Source organism: Varroa destructor, unplaced genomic scaffold (genome assembly GCF_002443255.2).
Source record: "Varroa destructor unplaced genomic scaffold, Vdes_3.0 BEIS01000003.1, whole genome shotgun sequence".
NCBI classification, from domain to species: Eukaryota; Metazoa; Arthropoda; class Arachnida; order Mesostigmata; family Varroidae; genus Varroa; species Varroa destructor.
In genome coordinates, this window is record NW_019211456.1 from 27,892,307 (window position 1) to 27,916,889 (window position 24,583).

The 24,583-nt window shown below is 37.6% G+C and overlaps 1 protein-coding gene across 12 annotated transcripts; it reads right to left on the bottom strand.

Moving 5' to 3' along the window:
* Positions 1-3,437: 3,437 nt before the first annotated feature.
* sra (RRM_RCAN_like domain containing protein Sra) lies at positions 3,438-24,386 on the bottom strand. Of its 12 annotated transcripts, XR_015324860.1 has the most exons (7): positions 23,995-24,386; positions 23,370-23,716; positions 16,780-16,974; positions 13,002-13,155; positions 11,231-11,331; positions 10,387-11,065; positions 4,972-5,164 (listed from the first exon to the last, which is right to left on the bottom strand). XR_015324860.1 is itself a non-coding variant. In XM_086985065.1 (6 exons), exons 2-6 carry the CDS (start codon positions 23,517-23,519, stop codon positions 5,003-5,005), a joined length of 768 nt encoding a protein of 255 aa, XP_086841191.1. In that variant the 5' UTR covers positions 23,520-23,716; positions 24,127-24,386; the 3' UTR covers positions 3,438-5,002. The 12 variants fall into 12 exon arrangements, 10 of the variants coding, with proteins under 10 accessions (XP_086841191.1, XP_086841186.1, XP_086841185.1 ...); XM_086985065.1 differs by lacking the exons at positions 10,387-11,065; positions 11,231-11,331 and adding an exon at positions 8,595-8,701 and having other exon boundaries at positions 3,438-5,164; positions 24,127-24,386; XM_086985060.1 differs by lacking the exons at positions 10,387-11,065; positions 11,231-11,331 and adding an exon at positions 8,595-8,701 and having other exon boundaries at positions 3,438-5,164; positions 13,002-13,152.
* Positions 24,387-24,583: the final 197 nt, after the last annotated feature.

Below are 24,583 nucleotides of genomic sequence, written 5' to 3' on the forward strand. Positions count from 1 at the left end.
CCGTCTATTATTTTATCATCAATAATACGAACCAATCCAGCATCCAGATAGCAAGCAACGTTTGTCGAGGAGTCCACGCACGTATCATCGATTACTTCGCGCCTTCTCTTCCCTATTTCAGCATTGTACATTGTTCCGTCTTTTATATACATGTAGGTAAATTACTATTTCATAACACTATGCTTATATATATGCTTTCCATTACGCAGGCGTTCAGGTTCGCTAGAAACTCTGGAGTATGCCAGAGAACAAGTGTAGTTGTGTATTCATGTGCAGGTGTTGTTTTTTATAATTTTATACCACTGCGAATGATCACTACGTGTATCATTAGCGTCAAGAATGATATTCTGTTTTGTAGATTAGTGATAGAGATAAAAACAATAACACTAGATAGCACGAGACGCAAATGGAAGTATGCCAATCTTTAAGGGTTAAAATAAAATTCGTCTTTGTTCGGTACGTTTCGTACGATTTCAGTTTGTCACATTGTCAGTTGACGAACTTATTTACCTACATGAAATAAGAGTCTGTATGCAGTAACTGAGAATAATGGATGCACATGTTTCTGGAATTTTCCTTTAATTTCTCTTCATTATCTGTTCTATTCGGGTGCTGATTTCTCGATGTCCATAGCGTGCAATACTTACCCATTCAGCTAATTCGGAACCTGCGCTCACATCGCGGCTCGCTAATCATTTCCCACGCTGTTGTATCGCTTCACTGATCAATATAATCTATCTAACCTGAATGAAATAGAGTAGCTCTTTCTGATAAAATTGTGCGCGTTTGAAAGATTGTGTCGCACTTTGACTTCCTGCTTATATGACCGGCTTGGTTTACAACTACAGCTATTGGAATGTGCTCTCTCTCTCTCTCTCTCTCTCTCTCTCTCTCTATATATATATATATATATATATATATATATATTGTATATTACATGCAAACCCAGCACACTGGGAAGTGAAATAACTTTTAAACCAGTTGGGCTATAACGGTGATCTTTTAGTACGCGTTAGAGATACTCTCCTTTATATTTTACACACCACTCTGCCAGTTTTTGGATAGCTCCGCTCGCTTTCCCGTATACAGTGTCTCTATTTATGGTTTCTCGAAGCAAAGTTAATATTCTAGTACGCTTGTCTACCAGTTTCCCTCTTTAAGGCAGATAGGATCCCGTAATTACACAAACATAGATCAGGAAAATAAACGGGTTAATGTGAACGTTGCAAATTTCATTGATCAATCCAGAAAGTGATTGAGGCATATCGATGGAATCTAGTAATTAGAATGCATGTTTTCAATTTCCATCGTAACAGCCCATAGCAGATGCATTCATTTTTGGCGAGTATATTATAATAGCAAATACCCCTGATGTTCATTCCAAGTACTACCATCACCTTATGTCCAAACCTATTGGCAATGTCATTGAACTCGATTTTTTTTGTCCAGGACGAGGCCGTTTTTTATGGCTGATCGCTCTTCAACTGCTAGTGAAGATGGGATGCTTCGTTTAGAGCGACTGTTTGCTGCAGGTGGTTTTTTTTAAGTCCCGCAAAATGCACGTGGAATACACCACATATATTTCCAACTGACCTGGATTTAATCCACGAGGGGTGTATTTTATGATCAGTTAATGCACTTGCAGGATTTGAATTAGAATTCTATAAAAAGTTCTATGTGGAATGCTAGCTTTGGCCGACAGATTGCCTTTGACTCTAAATTCTTCCTTGCCCTTCGGCTCTCGATAATTCGATTTTCGATACTGCGATCTGCGTCTTTGAGAGCTTACACAATTTACATCCTGTGCTGAAAACTAGGACACTTTCAGGTCTTTCGTAGTTCCAAAATTATTTAATTTTAAGGTTTGCCAGCTTTACTTATAACAGCATTATATATATATATATACATATATATATATATATATATATATATATATATATATATATATATATATGTATCGGTGCTTAACCATATACCTTCAGTTCTGAAAACTAATTGCGAAACACTAAAGCTAATATTAATAATACGAATGCTGTATTATTCTACTTTATACTGATATCCTGCATAACGATAAAAAGATTGTCAAATATTTTGTAAACAATATGATATATAATACGTCTTTCAGTGACAGTAGGTATGGGAACTTGCTATAATCTTCCTTTGATGATCACTAGCATTCATCTTCCTCGCTGATATTTCGTAGGATGAATAACTGACGTGTTCTACCTCATCATTCAACAGGACTGCTATCGACGATGAACAATTAAATAATGGTGTTTAAGTAAGCTTGACTGGTTTAAGTGTTTCCTAGTGATTTTACCTCTTTCCGTACGTAAGGTGTCGGAATGGCAAGAGAAACAAAATGCCGAAACTATGAAATGTTAGGAAGCTTTCTGCTGCCATCGCTTAAAATTACTAACAAGAATCAAAAAGAAGTACTATGCAGCGGAAGAACTTGTGAGTACTTATGAACAAAAAAATATCAATTCGTCCTAAATAATATCTCCTAATGTAGATTAAAAGACCATGAGTTCTTCTAAGTAAAGAGTAAAGAACGTTCTTTACTTTGAAATTACGCTTTGCCGCTTACTTAGACGGGATTGTCTCAAGGGCAGTAGACCTGCCCTCGATTAAATGCTCGAGCAAAACGAGCCTCTCTTCATGGACCAAACCATGTTGAAATTTGAATGGCTAGGACCGGGAAGAAGCTTGTTTCTCAGTCAAATCTCATTTTAAAATTCTTGAAAAACGCCCGTAGCACCTTTAGACGGGCTGACAAATGATCTTTGGAAAACTGCATCGTGGCCCTAAATCAAACATTCATCACAACGTAGAACGTCGTCTACAATTTCTGATAAAGAGAATTTCGATCATACACTTCACACAAAAAACACTAGAACAGTAGTAATAGGCAGAATTTATCTTTACCGTTGACTACGTCTTCCTACACGATGTGGCGCCTTGTCACTATGTTGGCTATGCCACTTACTGTCAATGACTGTTGTCGTGGTTTGCTAACTATGCAGACCTCAGTTCTATAGAAACCGTTGGGAAAATTGTAGAATCATGGGTTTGGGAAGAACAGGAAATATAAAATGTTTTAAATCGTTCTGAAATATCAGTAATGTGTAGCAACAGGGCTCATTGAGAGCTGAGATAATGAAAAACTACACCAGCATACCCCAAAGGGGCAGTTGTTATCGCTAAAAGAGAGCAGCATTTTTCCGCAGTTTAAAAATTGCCGATTTTTTTTATCGATTATTATAAGCAATAATATGGTCGATTGTAAGCAAAGCAGAATAATGCTGCTCCCATGAGCTAAAAACCGTTTAAAATAATAGCTTGCATTAGTGCTGCGCAATTGACTTTGAAGGTTGACACTACTGATTAAGCACCGACTAATATATATATATATAGGAATGAGAGAACGACAAAAATAATTTTACAGCTCAAAAGTCTTTATTAAATATATGCTCTGTTTATTGTGATCATTTGTGTACTTCCTGTTATTTTAATGGTTGTAAAATAAAGGCTTTTCAAGTGACTTTTGCCTCACTCTGCATATATATATATAAGACCAAGCCACTTTATCAAATATATGTTGTGCTATAGTATTCCTAACTTAAGGCTATCTTCTGTATTTCGCTCATTATCGTGGAAGAATTTCCCTAATACTTGTCAGATATCACCGCAAACAGTAATACTACGATTTTTGCGTAGAAACTAGCCTTTACTTTATGTAGGTGCTCAACTACTACAAAACACGACAACTGGCGATTCAACGGATTCAGTTAGGAAAAATTTTTTGTTTGATCCAAAAAAAAGATTTAACGTTAGTAACAATTAACATCCTACACTCTTCCTGCTGTGTTCATAAATATTGTATATATACACATGTAGTAATAGAAATAATTAGTTTTAGCAATCGTATGTGCCCTCAAATCCTTGTGTCCCCGGGCTGATCTATAGGGTTACACCTAGCTAATGATAACGGCCTACTACTGCTTGTTTCTTTTCCACAAACGTACATCGAATTCGCATTCGTCTACATTTGTGTGACGGTCAGTGCACGGCTACTGTGTAGATGAGAACTCGTAATCGTGCAGCTCATGGGAAATTTGCGTACTACTAAATCTAAGCACGGCAATAATGGATAAAGTTCGATATACTTCTGTCAAAAGATTTTCTCTTTCATTGCAACAATTCCAACGTATTTACTTGTGTGCTTTTCAATATATATATGTTCTTACTCTTATTAACTTAGATGTATATGCCTAGACTCCGATGGGCGCTGCTTTTACTTTTGATTATTATTAGGTCACATTCTCATATCTCATATAATCAGAAAAAGAAGCGATTCGTGTGATTCGCATGGTTAGATACGTTTTCTAAAATAAGTGGTGCAATTACCAACAAGGCCCAAACCTTGAAGTCCTGTTCGTAAAGTCCTGGCATATCATTGACGCAAAAATATTGTATTTATCGTATGCAGTTACCTTATATATTAATAGATATTGTATGTCTATATACAAAAATCCTTTCTATTTTATATCTGACATTCTTTTTCAGTTTAATTATACGTTACGCTAGAGCTATAGATTATCTACTGCATGTAGCTATTACTAAGGCGTGAATTATCGGAGGGCTATTATAAAGTGAATAATAAAGCGTAATTGTAGTTCTATTGTTTGGAGAGTAGTTCTACCGTTACACCATTAGAGCGCTGCATGACCTGGATACACATCCCTCCATAGATTCTCTAAGATATTTGAATATCAAATATAGTAATGTATTGTAGACAAGACTTCCTAGTCAGTTCATCCTTTGGTCAAGAATATTAACAATCGTACGGATAGTAAAGATAGTAATTATCAAATATTTCAATAAGCAGATGACTTAATAATTAAAGTGATCATATGCCGCTACATATTAATGAACCATTCATGCACTCTGCAAGGACATTCTGCTCTCTTAATTGTTTGTTGTTTCTTTTGAACATCCTTTATTCACAGCGATCATTGCTGACAAGGTAGAGGCGGCCGCGATGTCTGAACGATCTTCGGTGCCGGTTCAGTACTGAGGGCGTTCTCCTCATCTTGTTCACATACATGAACGATGATGCCAGGGTGCTTCTCCGATTGCGGGTGCAATTCATGAGTTTCACCTAAAACGAGGTTGTGTCAAACAAATAAATAACCGGTTTCTGTCAGCGATAATTAGACTGAACATCGGGCGTAATACGAATAGGAATATGTTGATGTTACTTAGGAAATAGAAGCTATGCAGGGCTTAGAAGCTCTCATTGTTGTTATCCCTGTTGAAGGCGCTATCCGTGGCGTAATTATGGATGGAGGAAGTCTGCAATTATGAATAGGTGTAACTCGTGGATTGTCTAATAATGGTTTCCGTCCTACCTGCAGAAATTCTAGTGCTTAAAAAGAGCCTCAACAACCATTTTGATTTGATTCACTCAACACATTCTTACGCCGCCTTTTTATTTTCTATGAGATAGGATAACGGCGAACGTTAGGGCTGTCAGAGATAGGCATAATACTAATTTAGAAGGAACATGCTTAGATATTAGTTTGCTAATTGTCCGGAAGTAAGATCTGTCTGCCGTTGGCCTATGACTGGGACCAACTTGTTGCTCATAGGTGAGCTCTATGATTCGATGAAGTCAAAGTGTTAGTGGGGAACAATTCGATGGAGAGTTGTCAATTTTCGCTTATTGTCTAGTTAGACCATGCTTCCGGAAAACATCGAAATGCGGGCCGATCATTCTTGGACTGAGTTAAACTGTTTTGCAACTGATTCGTTACGCTGCTAAACTTGTTCTGCCCGCGGCCTGCTCGCTCTACCCTTTATACATGAGGTCTCCTAAAAATACGAGGTTGAATAGCGAAATATGTAAACGTAAGTATTCACAAGATGAGCCTGACTACGACCGCTATCTGATACTGTTTTGAGCGGCTTTCACAGCCACCATATGCGACAATATGTCGAATGAATTAATTTCGTAAAAAAAAGGCGAAGAAATCTCTATCTGATGTACTATATAGCCATCTTTATTGAACTATGTTTAGATCGTGCCTGGATCTGATATCTATTCGACCCTAGAACAGACTTTCTTAGATACAGCATTTATCTGAGAAAAGGTCGTGAGTACCATCTAACATAACCCATGAAAATTATTCAACGGGGACCTAAATATAAAAAAGAACCAATGTCTCAGCAAGTGACTACCACTACTACACTATACGTTTCTCCATGATTGACGCATTCCTTTCCTTAATCACGAAGCACGAGTTGGCAGTAGTTATAACATTTATAATTGTAATAATGTTTGAATAGGCTCAACCCGCCTTCTTAATAACCCTCAAATCTTATAGCTACATTACTTAGCGATGAGCGCAGCAAGTATTAGGTAACAATACTTAGTATTTTAGCGAGTCACTTGTCGTAATAACTACTTTAAGTTGTGGTATAAACGTAATTAATATTCAACTTCGGGACACTCAGAGAAGCGAACAAACGATAATTTTATATAGCTGTTTAATAGCACACACTTTGGGGAATAATTTGGTTAAAAACCATTGCAAGATGCATTTGAGAATCCTATATAGCCTTTTAGCTAGTAACTTACGATGGCTTTACATCTTTATTAGAAATTTCTTGTATGATTCGTAACATTTGATTTTCCTCACTTGTCAGTTGCAATTGATCGGGTTGCTTACGGGCTCAGAACTCGAGAATGACCCATACCATTTTTGCTAAGAATTGTGGTGTGGATAGTACAGGTTATTGTAGTGATCGGTTTCGTGTCCTTGAGGCGATTCAGAAGTAGTACTGAACGACAGGATTTTCTATAATATGGCCCCTGGTACACGTGGCAGCATCGCAAAGGTAGATTAATTTGAACTTTATGCATTACATTACCAATCTGCTCCTTAATCACCAAAGATCCAAAATCTGCATGCCATTGTCCCCAGATCATTGCATAAACAAGCTGATTTAGGTCAAAGTAATTGGGTTTAACTTCATGATGCTCATCGAAATATTGCTGCAGTTTGCTATCTAACAATTTTACTCTCTGATTAACGCCGGGCGGAACTTTCCTTTAACAAATTGACTACCGCTTTCAGTTTCAAAAAAGGTTCAACTAGACTACATCCGTTTTCACTGGTATGGTCGGAATTGATAAATGTTTCTTAATTTTAATGCTGAATTTTTTATACTTTGCTTTGCTTAAATTCTGAGACATTTACTAAATTATACTAAATTAAATTCACCCATTCAAATCAGACGCTGTTCATCAAATCAGGTCTGGTTGCGCCGCACACATTTTTGCCATTTCATTAACGCGGTTTACCATCCAAATGTACTAATCAAATACCTCGAGGCTGTCCGCGCTCCACTGTATTGCCTAGAAAGGACGATACGTTCTGATCAAAGACACGTTTTCGGCTGTTTGTTGTTCCTTGGAGGCTTTTTTGGCAGTGATTTGTATCACAAGCGTCTTAAATCTCGGCGCACCTAACCTGTTGATATTTTTAGATCTAGTGGCATCGTCTGAAGTGAGACTATCCTAGGCCAGTTTTCGAAGATCCGTGTTCCAGATCGGAGTTTGGCAGTTTTGGAAGTTTGGCAGACGGGACGACAAACAGCTCATAATGAGACAATGCTTGACTAAGCTAGCATTGAATATATAAGCTAGAATTGATGGTAAAGTATCGAATGTAACGTATTGAGGGTACTTCGCCAAAGACGAAAAGCGAACTTCATGTTCGAAACGCATTCCATTCGAGCACTTCACTTCAGGTATGTCGATTAGGTCTTTTCGACAGAAACTGTTATTACAACTTCACTGAGACAAATATCTGTTACCAATTTCTCTTTAACGGTAAATTTTTGGCTCTTTCTGTATTACCCTGTTGATGTACAACATATCACCACACATGTGTATTTGTTATGAACGGAAGCATACTTGAGTATGTAATAAATACGGTTATAAATCGTGCCATTGCACCGGGAATAACAACAATCCTGAAGTGCTTAGTTTTTTTGGTGCAAATCAGATATTTTCAGCACACAAATGGTGTTCTTCATAGTGTTTCCTCGTCAGACATATAAAGATGTCAGGGCCGTTTTCAGTATGTTTATATATATATATATACAGCTTTGCTAAATCGGCTCTATTGCTTTAGCGAATGCACCGGTCCCCATTCAAAGCCGACAAACAAATTCTTGCATAGTGTATCATGCTTCGATGGGGTGCTACTTAGCTTCCTGCAATAAACAAAAAGCAAATCGACTCAGCACAGAGGAGGCAAGATGACATCAGCATATTCAATTCAGTACGCCTCATTGACCCCAGGCGATGGTTGAGGTACACTTTATCGCTATACATTGGATGCTTCGAAATGTCTGAGCGCGATAAAAAACGGAAGACAAAACGCAATCGGTGCTAGCGCGTCCAGTTTGAGCTGAACGAATTGCTAAGTACGTATTTGGGTTAGCCGATAATTACGGCGATCTGGTCTGATTTGAATATCTAGCGGCTACTCCCTCTGTATTAGGTAAAAATACGCACAGACCTTTTGTAGAAATACAGGGCTCTGAAGCGCTTGTGATATCCTCGATATGTGACGTCTCCGAAGCGTCTGTACGCTGCGGCAGACAACATCTCCCGTAGTTTCAGACCCTAAACGAAAATCGATGTACTAATAGAACAGTAAGCGGCACATTAGCTATCCGGCAATAGGATACATAGCGAAGTCAAGTCGTATCCGCGGCCGAAAATCTAGAATAGAGAGAGCATAGGCTCAATGATAACAATCCCAATCACGAAAATATAATAACGACAATAGGGCCCGACAACAAACAAAAGCAAGCTGCCAAAAACAAGGGTTCTGAGAAAATGTCTTTTAGTCTCTGCAGATGTCGTGGTGTACCGATTCTACCTGATATTTCTATTGACGTGATTTTATTTAGTATAATATTTATCACATAATGAATACGCCATTCAAGTTGTCGCGTATTACTTCATGCGAGTATACGTGACGAATGTTCCCTGCATGCTGATATCGTCAGTGGCCCGGAAGAGACAAAAAATACCCATAAAAACATCTGCCTTACAACATTAACCCGTTAAAATGCCACTAAGAGAAAAGCAAATTTCTGTGGTTTCAGAAAAACGACATTCTGCTTTGTTTCTTAACTTCGATGTAGAGGATCGCGTTTTACGCCCGCTGGACGAGCTAAAGGAACTAGCAGAATGAAACGGGCGAAACCACTATGTTGTTGCTGTAAGTCTTTACATTATGCCGCAACTTGTTAGCGTTGTATAATAGCGCGCAACAACACATATTCGTGTAACATGCTCTGGATAACGAAATATTCACTATTAAAATTTTCACCAATCACCATTGTTGTTTCGTACCTTTATCTGTGAAGGCGCTGTAGTTAAACTTACATTGGAAAAATAAATATTGCGAGCTCTCTAGCCTTAGCACAAGGCAATAAATATACAATGGTGTTTGGGACTGCTTTCAGCTGAAAGTGGTACTTCTTTTAACACTTGTTAATCCAAGGTATATACATTCCTTCAGAGGTCCCATACAATCCCAGTGATGACCTTACTATTTTTTTTTTATTTTACTACTAGTTTTGTTCATTGAATACCTTGTGCATGAATCTTGTTCCATATGACTTATCCCCTGGTAATTCGTTTGGCTGATATTGCACATTAGGTTTTCCTCAATATAGGCACTATTGCTTAATGAAACGAACCCATGCATGTAATCATTTCATGAGCTGATGACTTTGTTCTAGATCGTGGACACACAATTACTGCTGTTGCATGAACGAACAAACATACTTGGTGTATAAGGCGCTATTTCACGTAATTGCTGCTTATTACGAAAACGTACCCGCTGCAGGATATAACGTACGTATGTATAGATACCGTGAAGCCTAGTCATGTCCAAAACGGCGTAATCACGCTAGAAATGCTAAATTCTATGCAGATATGACTCGGAGGATTTGTCATGCATCCAATGAAATCTAGGAGCAAATGACTTTAAAGCCCAACTGCGATTGGAGAAATTTAGCAATATACAAATTGCCCTTTAAGGTTTATGAACCTGCAAACGATCGAGCATTATTGGCCGATATATATACCAAAGAGATTTAAACAAGGCTTCGTCTATCGCATATCATCAAAATTTCAATATGAACTATTGTCATTCCTATTTACAACAAACCTTTGTGAACAAATGAGAAATTAATGATAGTAAGCTTTTAGTATGTACAGTCTATACTTAACAAGGCGAGGATTTTAAGTAAGTACGTATGTAATAAGCTGCTTTGTCATTAGTCGTCACTTGCCATGTTACGATGTATTGATAAGCCCCGTGAGCCGGTAACATCCGTACTTTCCAGATGTTTTCCAATGACAAAGTCGATTAACAGTTCTGTGCGCGGAATGTGGTCGTAGCTCGTATTGAGAGAAGAAAGAGGGACCCCTTAAAAATGTCGGCATTTATGCAACCGCAAACTAGAATCCTTAGCAAAGCGTAAGGACAATAATCATATCCTGTATTCATATGGCCGCGATGGTCGATATGATAAATGGAGTGATCTTGTAAAAAGTGAATAGCGTTTCTTTCTTTTTGTATCCATCAAGCAAGCATGCGACTTTTATCTTATGCGAAAAAAAAAGCCGTCACCATAACGCGTAGCTGATCACATGAATAAAGTAATAAATAAGCAGATTCTATTAGTGGGCTGGTTCATTATGTTACTACGAGATAGCGCGTAAATTGGCTCATGAACTTTCCTGCATATACGCGTTCAGTGTCCAGCCAGCTCGCGGAGATATTCAGGACATAACAACTTGCGACAACCGCCGTAATGCAGATTATACTATTAGCAGGTCAGCGATTAGACGGCCGGGTGTCATGCTTTAAATCCTGGGTGTGCTATGTACACTTCTAACAGAATATTACGCCCTATTGGATCTCTTAGAAACCACCGTTCGATCTAGAAATTGCTTTTAGTTACTTCCCTGTAACAGAGTAAACGTTTCAGGTAAACTACGTTAAAAAGATTACTATCAACAAAACATACTGTCAGACGTTCCGAAATGTCCCTTACGATTTTTTTACGACAAATTTAGCGCAGTCTGACGTTCAATCATAAGATAATACAAAGATAACGCAGGATTAAAAACCTGATAGAAGGCATTTCTCAGGAAGGGTTCCTCATATTTAGCTAACTGAGTATATTGGGTAGATGAGTCGAGTAGACCTTACAGATCCTTTTTTGTGTAGCCTGAATTGAAAATGTTTTAAAAACACAAAAAACAAAAGGATAAGAAGAAATCGCTGCTCTATGCGCAGGTTAATTAATTGTTGCAATTGTATCGATCATATGAGAACATATCAGGTTGGTTAAATTAGGTCTTTTATCCATAAATTAGCTGGAGGTCAGCCCAGGTAACTCAATGTTAAGGGGGCTATGATAGCGGAATAAATGACAACTTCAGCGGCGAATGTAGTAGATTAAAAACATACGAAGTTTGACCTAAATAACTCTTAGACAGATCGAAGTATGTATTTAGTACCGCTGCGCGCTATTTTAGTTTATTTCACTAAACAGCTATAATCCACATTTCATTTAGGAAAGAAAATATGTCTTTCAATAAATTTAGTTTCTTCTGTTTATATGAGTTTCCAAATGTATACAGCCCCAGATCTTCATGCTGTTCAGCTGATGATTGTCAGACAGGTTATGGCAGGTAGCAGTCATTCGAGTGGAGCCTCTATCACCAAGCTCGAACCGGTAAACCATTGTTACTGACAGAATTGGATAGCAGTTCAAGAGTAAAGTCGTTACACTTTGATACGGATCACAGATAGCTGCAGAGTATTGATATAAGAAACACGCCCTGCACCACATGAATTTTTACATTATAGCTATTTCCTCCACAGATCAATGTTTCGTAACCGATACTTTGTTGCGTAATATTGTTGATCAGAAAAAATTAGACACCGCTAGCCTTTAATTCCTTTAAACCCTTAATTCCAGCGCTACTGTAAATCTAACGAAAAATCACGTTAACACAAATACACACAGAGATTCCCTATGGGCCCTGATTTTGTTCGATCGGTCCAATATCTAAGCGAGAAATTTACTCAGCTGCGCGGATAATTGACCTTGAATATATTCCTGTGATTTTAGGGTGTTTTTCACTTTTTCGTCTCTTGTATGCCCAACTATTTTATAAGCTCGTTATCCCACTAGTCTAATAATATTGAGTAGCCGTTTGGGAACGTTTTAGCATCCAGTTCTGTGTCATAGAAAAAGGCCGACATAGGTAGGGCTCACGGGTTTGTAAGCACGATTCTAAATATTCATAGACCGGATGAATCACAAATAACTGTATTTTTAGACTTAACAATTCACAATGAGAAATTAATATTGCGCAAAGTCGCATTACCAGAAACAAATCATAATATTAATTAGGAATACATTCGATAGGGAAAAAAAAGGGATGAGACGATAGGGGCAAATAGGCTTATGATGCCCCCGTATATTGCATAATGCCACCGAATGTCAAGCCTTCACTAATAAGAAAGCCTGTACATAGAGCAATCCTACAGTGTCTAGAGGACGTGCCATTTACACTAATACTGTGTACAGATATACAGCAAAGAATCACTAGCGTAAGGACGATACGAAGAAGGCTTTTTGGTAGGGGATTGAGACTCCATGGGCGTGTGGCATGGTCTTATCACCAAGGCACCGCCTGCAAAAACTAGGCATGCGCCAGTGTTGGTACAAAAATAGCCGTAATCAGTTTGCTTAGAAATGTCGCGCAGGCGTCAAAGGGAAGTCGCATGGATACTGTCAACTGCTTGGCGCCACGAGCAGGCCTGTATTCTGCATTTTCACAAACTCTTCGATCATCTCCATATTTTGTTCTTCTAATGTGTACGTACCTGGTGCGAGGTTAGCAAGAGCAGAAAGGATATCGTAGTTGATGGTGGGTTCAGATTCTTCGACGGGTTCCCAACCAACTGGCGGTGATGCTGGAGGTGAGATTAAGAACTGCTTATATGGAAGCGGAGGCTGCAAGTACGGATCCGCATTCTGCTGTTCAAGTCACGTCACAAACAAACAAATGACAAGACATGAAGTGTGCGTTACAGCAAGATTAACTAGCAGACGGGTATATCCATGCCCCTGCGTTTACAAAGGTCCCTTGAAAATACCATGTTACAAAAGTACACTGTCAGGCAAACACAACCGCTAATAGGTTGGCTGATCATATTTCATACTCATTCTACAGAACAGGTATTTCCAAGGATTTGTTCACGCAGTACAAAACTAGCCAAAAATGTAAAAAAAAAAAATTTTAATCAACATTGTCCGCCTCTAACAAAAACAAATTGATTAATATATTAATTAGCAGAGAAAAAAAACAATAGACGTCTACGAAAATCTCCAGCAATCAACGTGCTTAGAAGGTTTCGCAAGCTTATTGCTCCGAACAAGTTACGCGTCACTCCTTGAACGCACTCAAAAAGAAGTACAAACTGTAAACATTTTCTGTGGGCTGCGTAACGTTCCTAAATGTAAAAGAGTCGAACGCCCTACCCCTGAAATCTTCGATATTCATTAGAAAGCGGCTTCTGTAAAGTATCTTGTAGTGTAAAATTATTGATATGGGATCTTTACTACCCAGCTGCCAGACACACACACGTGCACATTAGCTGAAATACACTTAGTCAATGCATTCATAGTTGAAATTTATTCTCACAACGGAGCGTATTTCCTTGAAATATAGCGATTGCTACATAAGAAACAACACAGTCGGTTATACCAAATAGGAGTTGTTCGTAGAAGGTTATAAGAAGCAAGCAGCATTCAATGAATCAACTACATCCGCGTCGTTTAAGAGTTCCAGCTTTATACAATGCGAAGATGGACAGCGCCAAAGTAAAGCACTTCTTTTACAAACTCGCTTTTCTTGTATGTAGTTAAACCTGCATATTAAAAACGTAATAGGACTCCAGCGCTTAAACGCCATTCAATTTAAGAGTCTGCAAGGGCTTCGGACTGATACTTAAACACGAAAGAAACGGAATACCCCGATGTCGACGGTGAAGCTGAACTGTTGACATGCGTATGTTTACAGGTCCTTTGAAACGCCACCGTTTCATGGAATCGGCAGTTTTCTTAAAGTTTATACCGAATGCCAGGTTCAACGTAAACAAAATTTAGATAACGGACATCATGAAACGTCGTCAATGACTGAAACGAATTTTAAGTTTCAGCTTGCAAAACCAAATTATGACTTTAATAGATTCATCTTATAAGTAACACTTATAAGATGAATCTATTAAAGTACATTGCGAAATAGCTTCAAACACTCATGCTAAACTTTCTAAATTGCCTAATGCTGTTTTGTTTAATAAGATTTCTCTAACTAGAAATTCGTATTCCGATCAAAAAGCCATGGCATACTGAATATTGCGCACATTTACTATGGCAATAATAAAGACCCGACTGATTTCGTCTAACGAATTACCGTATATCGACGGAGTTTAGCGACAGGTAAGGAAATTTCATCAAATTGTTTCACCTTTTCTATCACGTACTCTCTGCCATCTTCCTGTCTTTCTATAAAAAGAGTTGATTTAACGTTACATGCTTGCGTTCATATATACAATTCATTTTTTACTAATATACAAATAAATTCCCTAATGAAAAGGATTATCCAGTTGAATTAGCTCTCGTTTTATACAGCGAACGCCTTAATTGCCTTATTATGTTACATATATATGCCTTCTGTTCTGTTACAATACAGCACCCGTAAACATTATTTTTTGTCATTCTGCTCAGTTACTATATATATATATATGTCATAACATGCCATCGGCGGACTAAGCGGACGCCGTAGAAGCCCTCATAAGTCCTTTAAGCCACATACGTAAGAGTAATGTTTGCAGCTAAACGACGGTGAGACTTCCACGAGTGGGTCAGGCAAGCCTCGAGCGAATCGAAGATTACTGTTCATAAGTACGCCTTCAGAAACAACTACAACAAAAATAATCAGATAATTCGCAACAAATGATAGGCGAATTTGCCGAATGAATATTTTTGTGTATCCGTATTCTTGTCGTTGTGGAAGGCTAATTATTAAGAATTGTTATAAATACAATTATATCCATAGCAATCACAGATGAATATCTATACTTTCGAGAACTTCGTCAACTGGCACTGACAATTTCATCGAGTCCATCGCAATCCCATCTGCTTCTAGAGCTGCTTCGTAAATATCACCGGCACTATGCAAAACGACATGAACGCATCTTTGGGTGGGAACATCGTCATTTATCGACTAGTAAGGTGATGCAACAGTATTAAAACCCTTAGGCAATATGATTAAAAAAAAATTACTTACATTGTATCATCGTCCATAGTAAATGACAACATCCAGAAACTAATATAGTAAGACCACGATACAGAAGCTGGAAAAACGGACTGTAGCTGCCTTTACCATTGTTACTCGTTATGTAACGCTTGCTACTTAAAGCACATAGAAAAATCAATTAGATATCTGCTTAAATATTATTTCCGAAGTTTGCTGTTAATTCATGGTTTACTAAAAAAAAAAAAAAAGATAGATTAAAGAACAAACTAAAAGCTGACCAATCCGCCTGGAGGATCTACATCTAGTTAGAACTCTTGTTTAGTGAATATTCACTTTAGATAATTTGAAATTTCACTCTTCCAAAATTTTAAATGATGTACCAAAAGCTTTTTTGTAGCTTAGAGCAAGCAATCAGACTTATTTAGAATAAAAACGGTAATACAGTTTTTTTTCTTTATCGCAAGACGGAACAGCCAACGACGTATTTTTCAAAATGCCAGGCCTTTTTTTGCCATTAGGATTGTTATTGTTATATACACGATGACATTTGGCGTGGAAGCGTGAGAACTGAAATGTGCGCGAAAATTTAGCTAAGCTTTCCTGTAGAAACAACTCTCTCTTTAGATTTGACTCTGTGGATACTTTTGAAACCTGTAGTTTGTCAGTAAAACACCAAAGAAGACCAATAACATCCAAAGTAATCCAGCCGCTAAAGGCCATATAAAATAATCATTCGGAGTGGAAAATCGAGCATCACCTATGGAATGAGTCCAAATTGCTGGACTTACTTTGAAAATATGGCAATAACTATGATTTCTAAAAAATTATCTGTTATTCCTTCACCTGTTTGCTTTGCCGATTTACGTAGCTCAGGGCTTACTTTTCAATGCGTATTTTTGATTCATGAAAATTCCATTAACTATAGTGTTTAGATTTTATTCAATATCATCTACATAGAGTAATTAATAAAAGCCTAAAAACAGAGAAAAGTTATTCCGAATTACTTAAAATTTAGACCGCAGGCTCATTGATGGATAAGCTATGTGCAGGTAACAAAAAATCCTCATATAGCTCGGCGTCTCTTGTGGAGGAGCTCAATATACTTGTCTCGTTCCTACACAATGCATCTTCGAAGATTTACACATAATAGTATGATATATGTCAACTTATATAATTAATCTTGTTGTATACTTAAGAAACGTTCTAAAAAAGAATTAGTTGAGCTGGGCAATCATTTCATTTAGCTAGTAAAACTCAGCTTTTGTTTTGCTCGGTGTACATCTAAATTTTGATTCATGTTTATATCTACGTATATCTATGTTGTACATGGAAAAACTAACATTATTTTCTCCATCGACGTGTTGTGTAAAGTAGCAGGCGAGACGGTTTTCTCCGAATTTTAGCCCATGACAACGAATCCGGGCTTCGGCAGCTCTCTGGGGTGTTGTAAAGTTGACGCGAACCCGTCGGAAACTCTTGAGATATTGAAACGTCGCGTCTGCATCATATGCTTGGAAAATTGCTTCGAATCTCTCCTGAAACAGAGAGAAGCGCCACAAAAGAACGATAATATTAATTTTCTTAATGATTGGCTTTATCACCGTTTGCACAGTTACTTACACAGTTTTGTTTGGCTGCTTAACCAAAACATTTATTATTCGATATTGATAGGGTGAGAAAGCCGAAAGACATTGAAATTAGATTTGGTGTATCTGTCAAGTATAACCGTTCGGGGATTTTCGCCGTACCTAAATTTGTAGTATATAAAATTGGCGAAGAATGAACCGCGCCGGACTCTACTATAAATGCAGTTTATCAATATCGTGTTCACTTAGCGAGACCAAATAAATCTGCAAATAAATATTTACATATGGATCACTATTTCAAGCCCAAACTTTAACATTTTAAGTGAACCCCATGCAGTATAGGTGAAAAAAAAGGGTTTCGTGGCCACAGCTAACCTCCACAGTTGATTGCGGACGCAATTCAAGATCATCTTTATCTTGAAGAGCCTTCAAACAAGCCTTGCCGAAGAAGGCAGACCCGCTTGAGCGAAATACATCTCTCAAACTTAAATTACTGCTTCTAAACACCACGAAGACTATCCTCGAATTGTTCGAATGTCGTGCCGCCTTCACACAGCCTTATGTACCGAGCATCGTTTGACATCGTTTTAGCCTCGAAAGCCAACCTTGAAAAGCAGGTGCCGAAAATGCGGTTTTTGGCTTGCTAAAGCATCCATTTATCAAGGCCTTTCGTGATGCATGATTTAGCTTTAGACACAGAAAACGGTTCCCGGTTTTTCATGAAAACACAACTGGTTTATGATAGCTTGCACCAACGGTTTAGGGATAATTGGCAAAAAAACCCAATTTTCAAAAAACCTTAATTCTTCATCAACCTGACGTAAATCTTTCCGTTGGTATAGTGAAATTTATCGATATACATTTCCTGTTTGAAAAAGCTAATAAAGTATAGAAATAATTGTCGTTACGAAAAAGCTTTACTAAGACTGAAAATTTTGATTTGCAGGTTACTTGTTCCTGGTTGCTACCTTCATCACTCAAAGTATACTCGGTGGTCCTAATATTACGCTACGCCGAATACCTAAAAACAGCGTACGTGTTTTCGATCATATAATATCGCAAGGCTTAGATTAATCAAGAAAAATTGTCTCAGTATCTTGCTTCCCGTTAGCTCGTTATATATATAAACCACATCCCTTTCAGTATATATATATATATATATATATATATTGAAAGGGATATGGTTTTAAAATAATAGAAATGTCGCAAACTCTAGACGAAAGTCAATTTTGTTCCACAAGCGTCTATATAACCCCTCGGGCGTCGTTCCTCGGGAGTTTGAATTCCAGTCCAATAATACAGATACCAAATACACTATTCATTTACTCTACCAGCATTATCAACAGATTCTTAATATCATACTTGATTAGATGCAGATTGAGCAGTATTTTAAAGGCTTGCTTAATAAAGTATACCATAAAAATACGGCTTTTTGCGCATTTCAGAATGGATAGTTTCTTTAGAACACCTTTAATTATAAACCTACTTCTGAAACGTCGCCTTAGCATACAGAAACATGCTGGCCGTATAATTAGTTTATGTTCCGCGTAGATTTTTTAAAATTTAATTTTTAAATATTATATAATGGTTGTATCCGTCGACGTATGTCTTCTTTTTTAATATTAGTATTATTATTAGTTTGAAAGATATAGTAAAAACTAACAGGTAATAAGATGCAAACCAAAAAACAGCACCTAACCTCGCTTACCGCTTTAGAGCAGACAACCAATCTCCCAAATGACGTTTTCATCCTCATTTGATTAAAAAAAATGTGGTTCCTATGTATTCTACATCACGGTCAATATACAAAGGGAAATTGTAGAATTTCCAAAACATGTACATATTCCTGATGGTTTTACTTAAAATGCATTAATTCTTTATTGTACTTGCATAACTTTGCTTGATTTGTTTATGGAGTAGTATGAAGAAAAAACTGCATCAGTGGTACTCAACGTATTCCTTGTATAGTTTTAAGGCTTTTTACTATACCGCTACAACGAATAACTAATGATAGATTGACCAAAAATTCTAGCATACTATATGCTAGCACTAACCTGTCACAAAATGATTTCGGGAAAAACGCAAACGTTTGAATTTAGCGTTATGATGAGTACATTACGCAGAAGACTAGTCTAGAATATAGTACTTTGGTAGTAATATCATTAAGAGATGGTTTTCTTTATTTTCACACTACAGCAAATTCCATCCGATGTAAACGTGAGGTACAGCTGAAATGGTAAAGCCAGCTTGCCTGAAACTGGATCTAATTATTTGATTGAATGTAAAACCAACAACGTATCAAACAAACTGTGATTGTTGCCACAATAGCAACCAGCTGAAAATACGACCTATTACTATTATTATTTAATACACTGAAAGATAAGAATGCTGTTTAACTAACACCTAGCTTAGCATGTGTGGGTGACTGCATATTGGACTCTTCTCAAAAATTCACTAGGCCAGCTGTCATAAGCAGCCTGAGGCAAAAAAAAAATTAACCTTTGATAGATAGTTTATAACGATGAATCTTTGCTTGTCGCGGTAGGTGTGAACAAGGGCTTACGTTGTTCGATGGCTATTCAAATACCGAAGAATTTACATTTTTAGGATCAAATGCGACTAATTAATGAATGGTCAAAGGTTCATTTTAGTTTATTCTGACGTGTATCATGTATACAAGATAGCCCATACATTACAGTATACTTGATCTGTTTTTCATCAGTATGTATAGCGATGTTTTATAGGATGAAGTTCAAACACAGCATTTACTATCCCCTTATCCCCAAACAACAAAAAAGGAGTGATATATCAGTTTGTCGAATTGTTTTACCGGATTCGTCCAGTGTCAATGTTGATCGATTAAGGCTATCCGAAGAACCGGTATTAAATCAGCCACGATCATATTTGTTTAATATTGTGAATAGATCATGAACATCGCTAATTCAAGTTAGAAAACATGGTTCAATATACTTATAAAGTATAATAAAAACGTTGAAGATATGTATAACTTGATCTCTGTATCTATCTCCACATTTCAACACCGTCGATTTTTAGATCATTATGCCCTTACCACTATCAACGCGACAGACGCTGAGGACTGAATACGCCAAAAAAAACGTTTCACTAATCCAGCAGATAGGAGTTGCAACGAGACGTCCCGATGTTACAGATTAACAGACTAAAATAGACTCAGACTTCGAACAGCGCCGCACGCGAGCAAGGATTCATATCTTAATACAAAGTACGTGTAGAGATCGTTCTGAAGTTATCTTAATTTCACCAAACAAAAGTACCATAAACCTAATGAGTAAAAAAGTCTCCACTTCAAATATTGATATTCTTATGTTAAACACGTATACACACTATTCTAAGAGAATAGAGCCAATAGAAATGACAGTTCGATTATACATACACACGTATATAACTTAGTTTTAATCAGAAACAAACTTTTCTGTGTGCTGCTATATTTGTTAAAGTTCGTACTTAGATGAACCTGCTAACTTGTATATCGCTTCACTCCATCAGTTCACAAACTCTACGTCACCTCAACCAGTGGATACATTGTGAGATATTTCTATATCACAGATAACCAAGGACACAAGGCCTTTATATGACAGTTAAGCAAATGTTTGCTAAATACAGTATAACACGAAGCGCGCTCTGTGTGTGGCTAACTCCACCCGCTTGTAGGTTGTCGCTATCGTGCCCTATGGGTCGTTTCATTTACCTTCTTAACTAAATACGGTCTTTGATTTTACCTATAACTAGATATGCGAAGAGCCGAACTGCCTTTTTTCATCTTACACGCAGCTGAAAACCGGCCCTGTATACGGTCGGAGCTACCGCGGATTTATTCTAATGAAGTAATAATGCATACAAGGGTACTCATAGTGCGGCGAAATCCGTGTTCAGCGAGAACCATACAAACCACGACGGTTAAAAGTAAAATACTAGGTTTATTGTTATTATCATTGTTATTATATCTATTTCTATATATACTGACAAGGAACGTAAAGCCAATTCTATCACTTTCTAATTTTGAAGACAAATAATAGAAAAAAATTCAATGGCGGCTAAAACTAAACGTGAAGAATTGTCCTGTGATTAGGTACACGTCGTTGAATATAATAATATTTGAATTTGATGATGATACTCTCCTAAATTTAATGAAGAGTAACTCGCGCGAAATTAAACTCCGTTATAAACTTCCTATTTTTGATTGATTTCCTATAACTAGCTATTACTAGTTATTGATTTCTTCTATTGATTTCCTAGCTATTTCTTCACCAACAACATTTAAGTATTGATATTTAACCTACATGTCTTAAATTTTGACTAATGATATTTGGAGCCGTCTTCTTTCAATAAGTATAAGCACAACATTTTATTTATGAACAGCGGTAGTTGTTCACCAACGTGCTTTCCTGTGCTTTCTTAGTACAAAAGATGTATTAATTCATAGGCCCAGGGCCCTAAAGGATTCTCCTTTTTTTCTCGCTCAATACACACTGCAGTTTTTAGGCGAAAACACGACAGTGTCACTGAACTATTAGCGATGGCAACAATATAAAATCGATGCTTTGAACTATTATAATCAGTTTTGAGGCTGACAGAATTCTATCGATGGATGAAGGTTATTAAACAAATTCATTTAGTTTTTAGACAGGCTTTAGAATGGAAGAGTTGTGAACAAGTAAATGCAGCAAACTAACCGATAATTTCGTCTGGACAACAATTCAATGATTAACTTCAGCAGGTAGACCTAATGCTGACTACTGTAACTAAATACTTTACAAATGAAGCGAGTATAGAAACTATCATTTATATTAACCCCATACGTAAAATGCCCGAAACTGATCTAATATAAACACAACGTCGCATTCACGTTTAGCTGAACTGACCTAATCCGTGTCGAATTTGCTTTCAAGTTTTACTTCCGGCACTGACGTTTATCGCTGCAATAAACAACTGGCTTTCAGTACAAAACTAGGTATGTCTACGTACAGATTCGAACTCAGACCACTACGTGTCCATATCGTTAGCAAAAGAACACGTTATCCATTAAACTATCACGGGAACATATTGGACTTGTATGAACATAATGTTCGGATCGTCGCTGGCATAGGGATGTTGATCCTGAGCACCGCACGAAATAGTGCTTGCATTTAGTTTTCGTCGGAACTGACAAGCATACGTATTTATTCGTACGTGCACCTTCAAATGCTTACCACGATTAGACACAAATGATTTGCTGAACCCATTGTTTAACCGGAATTTGTAGCAAAACAGCTTAATTATGTATTGGGCAGTATTACCCTATATATCTGTGTTGGCCCATTCGTTTTGCAAAGAATGCACAATTTATAGGGAGGATTTATAGGGATACAATTCGGAAACGGAACATAAGACATGTTTCGGCACAGAAATGTTGGATACGTATAAAGGAAACGTATCTTTTGTTTTCTTCTTGGCGGTGAATAATAGGCCGACACTGCAGCTTGTTAAATAGCATTGACACCTTATATCCTATGCTGTTTAAAACTAGAATACTCAAAAATATTGCATCTCCCGTCACATAAAAGAATATACTATATGTTAGCAAGCTTTGAATTGAAAGTTTGAAGACCGATGAAAGTTCAGGCAAATGTGTCAGACACCTTGGTTTGCCCTTCTATCATTTAAAAATACTACTAAATTCTCTTCCCAAAGACACTAACTGCAAAAAAAGGATCGTTATGTTTAATATTTTTAATTTAAAACTTCACACACACTGCTGAAACAGCCGATTTTTAGGCATTTATCTGGAATAAAAGCTGCACTCCTGCACGACAGATATTAGTGTATTTTATCTTTATTTATTAGCATACCTCAGAAATAATCTAGCAGATACTACCTATAAGGACAAATTATTGCGAACATTCACAGTGAATAACGTAGTTCAATAAAGGTGTATCTGAGTGAAAAACTGCGCCTAAAAACGTATTTTCTCGCACATAATTCCGTTTAGGCGTTTTCTTAAAACCAAGCTTATTGTTCAGCCACTTTTACTTGGGTTTAGATAATTTGGAATATGGATCTGAATATTGTCTGCAGTAGTGACGGTAATCAATAGCGGCCGTTCGATACGCTGTTCTCATTCGAAATGCTGTAAACTAATAATTAAAATTTCCAGTTGTTGCTGTACGAAACATCGGAGCACTAATATTCGTATAGAATTAAGCCCCGATTAATGAATGATTTCTCTCATTGTATTCAGTTTCTGCGCTTCTTACGTCCACAGAAAATGAATCTTGCCGTGAAATCGTATATGGATCGATTATCGATATATCTTGGCACAAACTTACTCTTAGTGTCATATTGGTGAAAACGCCAGGTTCCATATTCGTAACGATCAATGACGTTGGCAGATCCGCAAGATCAGTGAGGTCTTCCTCCATTGGGCCCATTTCCATTAGACGCTCAGCATTGCTGTCACACTGTTCGGAGACTTCCATATTTGCAAATTTCTGCAGGCCAGTATCAATCAATCTCGATAGCACGATCACTAAAAACACTTCTGAGGGACCTGATCCGTTAGTCCGCTTATAATGTCTCACCAGTGAGCTGCTTTTCTCAGTCAGTCCAAGTAATCCACCCACCCGTCTGCGAACATCTGTGTACTTCCCTCCGAAATATAGTCGGGGACGTAAATCTACAGCAAAACAAACAGTAACCTTAAACCACTTCCCCGCTGATTCGCGCCGCAGAGATGTTCCGAAACCTCAAAGTTTGGGTCTAAAGTCAAAATGTAGATATTTCTCAGACCTTTTGTAGTAAATAAGATTCGCAGGACACAGCAATTGATATAGCTGATTTGATTATTCACTTGCGCTTCCCTACGTGTCCTATTGCTAGCTTTACTTATAACCAGATTATTACACTCTGTGATATGCAACAGCTTGTGTAATCACCACCCAGGTCTCCACTTACACAGTACTATAGTTATGCTCTGCTTAACTCCTTTAGGTGGCGACATGTTTGTTAGGAAAGGGCCCTATTAGCGGAAGGGTAATGTCGGCCTATCTTCAAAACTTATCTCGATGTTCCTGGCGAACAGCTCACCCAGAAGATGTGTGGGCTGACATTCGCGCAGCTCAGATTTTATTGACCCTCGTTGCTATGCGTGTTGTTTGCGAGACATAGCACTGTAGCTCAGCTCTGGCTAAATTAAAGATTGCTGCGCGAAAGAAAACGAGAAAGGACTGTTTGACAAAAAAGACAGCGAGCGACAGCCCACATCTGTTAGCTAGAGAAAGTCCAACGAAAAGGTACGGGTAATACATGCCAGTGAATTGACCTCAGCATCTGCCTAAAGAATTGCCTCTTACTAGATATCACCCTGCACCGCTTTTCTGGCAGCGGAAGAGCAGACGGATATTAGATTATAGAGAACGCTAGACACAACCAACAACGCCGCCGTATTGTTTAAGTCTTGTCCGCATTTGCTAGTTCTCATACGGGTATTGCTCATGTGATGATCAACACAGAGTTTAGAAAAGAGAAACACAAAGTATAGAAA

Excerpts from the sequence above, each read along its gene's own strand:
- sra (XM_086985059.1), bottom strand. The coding sequence starts at position 24,040 with ATGTCGCCACCTAAAGGAGTTAAGCAGAGCATAACTATAGTACTGT. Across the intron at positions 8,702-13,001 it reads TCTTGCTAACCTCGCACCAG|GGTCTGAAACTACGGGAGAT; the intron begins GTACGTACACAT and ends ATTTTCGTTTAG. Across the intron at positions 5,165-8,594 it reads GCCCTGTATTTCTACAAAAG|GTGAAACTCATGAATTGCAC; the intron begins GTCTGTGCGTAT and ends ACCTCGTTTTAG.